A 7,526-nucleotide genomic window follows, 5' to 3' on the forward strand; every position below is an offset into this window, starting at 1 on the left:
TCAACATAAAGCCAAATTTAATAAAGCCTTCTGGTGCAAAATACAGTTGAAATGCCCAAAAAACTAAATAAAAAATAATTGCTCAAAATGGTATTTAAAGTATTTACTAGATACTTTCAGCACTCATTGATAAATATGATAACATTTGATCAGTATGAAGGTAGTTTGGAAGTAAACTTATGTCTCTTTTAAAAAAAAATAACCCAAAAAACCACTGATTTACCTGTGCGACCGCCAGCAGAGCAAGTGTGAGGAATCCCACAGTGGACGTCTTCATGTTGGAGGTCCGAGGGGAGTCAGATGCTCCAGATGTGTCCGTCAGATCGTCCCGTTGCTGCACGATCTGAGGCTCAGGTGAAATAGCTGGGATGGCCTTGGGAACCTGCTCTACTTATGCTTCTGAGACACTGGGAGGAAAGGTTTTGTTCTTGCCTACATACAAAAATATTATATTTCGGGAGGGGTAGGAGCAGGGCTTATGACGCACCTTCTGATAGAATTTGGCTTTTGATCCAGGAAGATGTTGGTCAGTTAAGTTTGAAAAAGCACCCACCATGCATTATAGGTCTTTTCAATTATCATCAGTGTAATGAACGTTATGATTCTTAAGCATGTTTTCTTTACTGTTTAAAATATGTATGAAAAATTCTCATTTTCAAATGATGTGGGTATGAAAAAACATCGTCAGTGAAAATGTTCCTCTTTGTGACTTGGCTGTTGACAGACAGTTTAATCTTTACCAGTCACACCGCTCGCCAGGGGAGACGTGAAGGCTTGTGAATTGGATCTGATGTGTTGGATCATCCATCAATGATAAACAGGAGAATATTCCTGCAGCCTTCCCTTTGGTGGATCATTGATGACATGGAAAATAAATGAAATGCAAATACAAAGTTATTTCCTGGTGTGGATGAAGGTTGTTATTCTGATTCGTCATTTCTAGCTCTAGTTGTTTTCCATTTAATTTTAAGGGGTTTTGAATTGTATGCACTTGCTTTTTTATTGCTTTTATGTAATTGTTATAGTCTGTATTTTACAGTGGTCACTCTGAAATTACACACAGCTTCACTCATTGAGCTTCACCAAAACTGTTTCCAGCCTCTTTTTCCTTGAAGATATGTAGAACGGAGTCAGAATTAAAGACAGACTTAATAACTAAGACAAATGCAATGTATGATATTAACCTATGTATAAAAAAAAACAGACAAATGAATATACATCTGTGTAAAATACACTATAAAAATGTTAAACTTGTCTACGTTTTTTGGCTTAAATGGAGCAAGAATAAGATAACACAACTGATGCTCATGAGGCGAGCTTCTTGCACAATGGCATCCAGGCAACTTTCTGTGTCTATTTTAATCAATTTGATCAACCCAAAGGCACAGTATGTGGTATTTATTTTAACTAAACCTTAAACAATAAGCAAAAATATAATCTGTTTCGATGCCCTTCCACTGAGTCTGTGCATCGTTAGGACTCACTACTGCCCCCTCCAATGCAGAAAAGTGACATTAAATTTTAAATATACTCATATTGACCCCAAACAATATGTTTTCTCCCCCCACATTTTGACCACACTATATGAACACAGCTCAACACAATCCCTAAGGGCATGTAGTACACATGACAGGCCTTTAGGGGCGCTGTGACTCACCAAATACACCAGAAACCACGAAGCACATTGCGATTATTAGGTAACATGGCAGACCATGGTGGCGGGAGAGGCAATATAGTTTTCTGCAGATGTGCGCCGTCTTTGTCGTCCACACCGTAGAGTCAAGCCGGCGTTGTGGAATTCCTCCACTCTGTTTTCTGTTTTCACAAATAACATTTTCAGCCTCCTCCTGGAAAATTCCCACAAAAGAATGGCCGCCGCTTTTGTGATTTAATCGCACCATGGTCCCTCCTGCTGACTCACCGAGGTGTCACACTATCCTTTTATCCACGGTCATGAACTCCACAGGCCTTTCAGCCTCGTATTGTGTGCGTACTGTTACTGCTGCAGCTCATCTTACAAAATCCAGGCCTAAAACCCGAAGAACGAGGAGCGAGTTTACTGCTATGAATGGATATTTTTAAGGGAGTGCTCTGTTAGAAGCATTTAGGTTTTGGTTAACGATTTGGTTAACTATCAGGTAGGCCTGGGACGATAATCAATAAATCAATTAATCGCAAAATAAATGAAAGGAACTCAATACTTTTGCCAGCCTCTCATCGATTTTATTATTTTTGGTTGTGAATTTTCTTCAAGTGCAATTTTTGCAAACAGAGGCGGTCCATTTAAAAAAAAAAAAAAAAAAAAGTATTGTTTGTTTTATTGATTGAAATAATTTTTAACTCCTTCACATTCCAAATACAATGGTAAAGAATGAGGAATAGAAGTTTATTGCATTTGAAACGGTATATTTGCATTATTACGGAAATGTTATCATGACATTTTTGGTTAATTTGGTCTCAAGAAAATGTTGATATTAATATCGTTTATCTGCAAAAAATGTATTTGTGGGGCAATATATCGTCCAAATTTGCTATCGTCACAGGCCTACTTACTATCAGGCTTCAACACAGCGACCTTTCAATCTGTTTGGCTTCAAAAATGAGACGAAATAAGTCTGTTGGCTTTTCCTCACATTTTATTAAATCAAAAAGCATTTAATTCAATATTTGATACACATACAATAACTTCAAATGTTATGTCTATGACATATCTCACATGCTTTATGTATTGTAGAAGTTTTTTTGCCAATAGAAAGAGCAATGCACACGTCAACTCAATCCTACTAACACACACAGCTACCAGCATATGTCTCCCAATAAAATTTTTGCAATTTCTTTATGAGATGTTTCCCTTTTGTTGGATTACTTCAATGATTTCACACTGATTAACAAATATTTCCATTTTATGGAAAAAGGGGAAAGGGGAGAAAAGGAGAAATGTAATATTTATATTTAAAGAAAAACACAAGCACTTTAAATCTGAAGTGCAGATAGATAAATTAAGTTTTAGTACACAGTTATGAGTGCTTTGATTCCAGTAGTATTCAGGCAAAACAATCCTCAACATGAAGTAAAACACAGATTTGGCAGCAATCATTAAGATTTTAGTAATTTTTTTATTCAGTAGCTGTAATTGCACCCTGTGTATAAATAGTATAAATGCATGATACATTCAGCTGCAAACTCGTGTACTTTGATTTGTTTTCCTGCAAATACAAACTCAGTCTGTCAGAGTTAGTTTGATGATTCCCGAGGTGTGGAGAGAAGGGCCCTGAAGGTCCTCAAGTCCAGCCACCAGAGCCAAATTACAATTGTTTTCCTGAAGTTGGTTTCTCATTGGAAGCAGTGCCAGCCAATGACCTGAAACTGCACCTGTGGGAAATAGACTTCAACAAAAAACCTGAAACATCAAGTTATGTACCTGGTTTGTTTAGCAAATTTAGACTTTTCACGTTTTTTTTGGAACAAACATTTCAGCAATATTCATCTTTGTGTCATATTTTCATCAGATTTCTGATATAGCAGCGTTGGCTCGAAGAATGTATGATAGTCAAGTGGGAAAATGAATTAAATGATATAAATGTTTGTTTCTAACTGCATCAGCTTTGATTAAAAAAAAAAGAAAAGAAAAAAAGATAATGTGTCGTAAGTCTAACAGCTGATTTTCTATGCGTATGTTATAATTGGAGACGATTATTAAAAGCTGAGATCTGCCAGTTTTGTTTGGACCCGGATGTGAATCTCACTGGAGGACGAGCTGGAGGGCGACGGAGCCCAGCAGCAGAGTGATGCAGGTCAAGATGTTGCTCTGGCTGTTACTGGTGTTGTTTTTCTGTGTGTTCATCTGAGGGGTTATTATTGTTGAATTGCTGTGTGTGCCGCCCATGGTGCTGCCGCCGCCCATGGTGCTGCCGCCGCCCATGGTGCTGCCGCTGCCAGTGTTGCTGCTGCCGCTGCCCGTGTTGCTGCTGCCACTGCCCGTGTTGCTGCTGCCGCTGCCCGTGTTGCTGCTGCCGCTGCCCGTGTTGCTGCTGCCACTGCCCGTGTTGCTGCTGCCGCTGCCCGGGGTCCCGGTGGCCTCCGTCCCACCACTTTGGGTGTTGTCTTCGCCGGTGGGCTTCATTGTCGAACTCGGCATTTCTGTCGTGGTTTCTGCAGACTGGTTGAGAGACAAAAGATTATTATGACCCACCGAAGCGTTGATCCTTACTCATACATGCAAATTACAAATACTCCACTGGAACTAAATGGTTTGTTCAAGAAGCTTGAAGTTTTGTTTTGCACATTTGTAGCTTATACATTTTTTTTATAAACTTAGAAATAACCAGTTTCATACCTACATCTTGCTTCTATTGTGTAATTTTCTTACACGTTATGGTTGTTATGGGAAATGTATGGTGGCCTGGAAGTGCAAAACACTACAAAATAGAGAAAACATTCCAAAATAAAGAAAACACTACCTAATCCAAAAACCACTACAATATCAAGAAACCACAATGGAAACATTAGGTACCTGTTGACAGTGGGGTCGTCACTGATTGGACGTGCTGCCAATGACATTATCATTGTATCCACAAAGCTCCTCCTGCTCAGCTACAAGTCCCTCCATAACATTGGACCTGCAATAACACTGTCCCAGCCGTCGCTTCCGCTCTGCCAACCTCAACCGCCTCACACCCAGCAACCTCAACCTCCTCACACCCATCAACCTCCTCACACCCATCAACCGCCTCACACCCATCAACCTCCTCACACCCCTCAACCTCCTCACACCCAGCAACCTCAACATCCTCACACCCAGCAACCTCCTCACACCCATCAACCTCCTCACACCCATCAACCGCCTCACACCCAGCAACCTCAACCTCCTCACACCCATCAACCTCCTCACACCCAGCAACCTCAACCTCCTCACACCCAGCAACCTCCTCACACCCAGCAACCTCCTCACACCCAGCAACCTCAACCTCCTCACACCCAGCAACCTCAACCTCCTCACACCCAGCAACCTCCTCACACCCAGCAACCTCCTCACACCCATCAACCTCAACATCCTCACACCCCTCAACATCCTCACACCCCTCAACCTCCTCACACCCAGCAACCTCAACATCCTCACACCCAGCAACCTCCTCACACCCATCAACCTCAACATCCTGACACCCATCAACCTCCTCACACCCAGCAACCTCAACCTCCTCACACCCATCAACCTCAACCTCCTTACACCCATCAACCTCCTCACACCCATCAACCTCAACCGCCTCACACCCATCAACCTCCTCACACCCAGCAACCTCAACCTCCTCACACCCAGCAACCTCAACCTCCTCACACCCATCAACCTCAACCTCCTCACACCCATCAACCTCCTCACACCCATCAACCTCAACCGCCTCACACCCATCAACCTCCTCACACCCAGCAACCTCAACCTCCTCACACCCAGCAACCTCCTCACACCCAGCAACCTCCTCACACCCAGCAACCTCAACATCCTCACACCCAGCAACCTCAACATCCTCACACCCCTCAACCTCCTCACACCCATCAACCTCAACCTCCTCACATCCAGCACCCGCACTAAGCACTGGACCTTGGGAGACCGAGCCTTCGCCTTCACCGCCCACCCCCCCAAAAACTCACTCCCACAACCCAACAGTAACACAAACTCATTACAGAACTTCAAATCACTCCTCAAAACCCACATATTCAGACTTGATTTTTCCTTAACTCATTTTATTTTCATCGTTATTATTTTTGTTTCTGTATGTAAAGTGTATTTGAGAGTACAAAAAGAAGTATATAAGTTTAATGTATTTATATTTATTATTATTATTATTATGAATTTTGTAGTGTTTTCTAAAGTTTGTGGTAGAAATGGGCTTTGAACATGATTTACACATACATAAAATATCTGCAATTAAAAAGTAACTGACAATACAGTAATTTTTCAGAAGAGTAATTTCAATTGATTGTAATTGAAGAAATTAAAAAAGGTGATTCTCAGATTTATTTAAATATAAGTATGTATTTGTATTTCCTTTGCATTTATTCAGAAATTATGTTTTAAAGATTTTATTGATGTATGTATTTTATTTATTTATTCATTCATTCATTCACATTTAATCTAACTTTTGGAGTTTACAGTCCAACCAATCCCAGCAAGAATTTTCATTACATGAAAAGTAACTAATACTTTGAGTAGTTTATGAGCGGAGTACTTTGTAGTTTTACCAGACTGAAATCACAAAGAAGATATTTGAGGGTTTTAAAAAAACAACCCATGCTGTGGATTCTTCAACCCAGTGAGAAATAAAGTACTATTGATTTAATGCCACGTAATCATGGAAGTAAAATAAATTTAAATCAAATCCTCACTGCAGATGTGCCCAAAATAAAAGTACTTGTACTATTAATCAATTTTTTCAAAGTACAGTATTTTCACTTATAAGTGCATGGAACTGACACATTGTAACAACATTTGCACTGAATGGATGGATGGATACAATGTAACAATATTTGCACTTAATGGATGGATGGATACAATGTAACAATATTTGTACTTTAGTATAATTTAGCTCTACTTTAATAAAAACATCAACATTCCAAGAATGTTTTTTTAACCTCATAACAAACATAATTGTTTATTTGTTTAAATCACCGTCTGCACCTTCAAATAATTTCACTCAGTGTCAACGGCCCTGAGAGAAGTGGTTTTGCATTACAATGCAATTAAACTGTAACTAATACCCTGTGTACTTTTTAAGAGGAATACTTTTTCTGAAGTACTTTATTTTTCTTATTACCAGTAAAATTACTTGTAACTTAGCTCAATGTTACTCTGGTACAGATTTTTAGTTCTCATTTCATCTGGTTTTATAGACACAACAGGTCCCAAGATCAACATAAACAAAGAGATTATAATCTTGAGGGATATTTATTTATTCATATGTGTATGTATTTATTTGTCTATTTCTTGAGGCAGTGAAAGAGATGTGATTGTTACCTGTACGAGGTCAAATCCCAGCAGCACCAGTGAGAACAGCCCCAGGAGAAGATACTTCATACTGAAAGAAAACTGATTTCCTCTTTAAAGACAAACACGCGGCTCAGGATTTTTTTTTTTCCACTAAATATTTCACCCGTTTTTCCTTCTTGAACTTTGTGCCACTCAAAGACTCTTTCCCTGCGTGTGTGTGTGTGGGTGAGTGTGTGTGTGTGTGTGTGTGTGTGTGTGTGTGGCCCTTGCTTGACGGTCTGAAAGGTGGGTGCCCAAGGAAGCCAGCCTTTTATAAGGCATTCTCCCTTTTCACCCGATACCGGATTCCATTCAGGAAGCGTGGGTCAGTCTCCACCCCAGTGATGGGCCACAAATGCAAAATCCTCACAATGAGCCAATGGAAATCTGTCTTCACGTGGATGTAAGAGATATCTTGTCTCGGCTGGGTCTGCTCGAGCGCCTCCAGCTGCCCCCAGTCTGCCTGTTATGGCACTTATGAGTGGAAATCTAAACTTAAGAAATT

At 40.2% G+C, this 7,526-nt stretch overlaps 1 protein-coding gene across 1 annotated transcript; it reads right to left on the reverse strand.

The window, feature by feature from the left end:
* Window positions 1-2,613: 2,613 nt before the first annotated feature.
* On the reverse strand, window positions 2,614-7,269 carry LOC308122673 (uncharacterized protein). The gene is made up of 2 exons (XM_080484667.1): window positions 7,010-7,269; window positions 2,614-4,159 (listed from the first exon to the last, which is right to left on the reverse strand). The coding sequence occupies exons 1-2, from the start codon at window positions 7,067-7,069 to the stop codon at window positions 3,743-3,745; spliced, it is 477 nt and encodes a 158-aa protein (XP_080340793.1). The 5' UTR covers window positions 7,070-7,269; the 3' UTR covers window positions 2,614-3,742.
* Window positions 7,270-7,526: the final 257 nt, after the last annotated feature.

This window comes from Lipophrys pholis (assembly GCF_963383615.2).
Source record: "Lipophrys pholis genome assembly, chromosome: 17".
In the NCBI taxonomy this organism is placed as follows: domain Eukaryota; kingdom Metazoa; phylum Chordata; class Actinopteri; order Blenniiformes; family Blenniidae; genus Lipophrys; species Lipophrys pholis.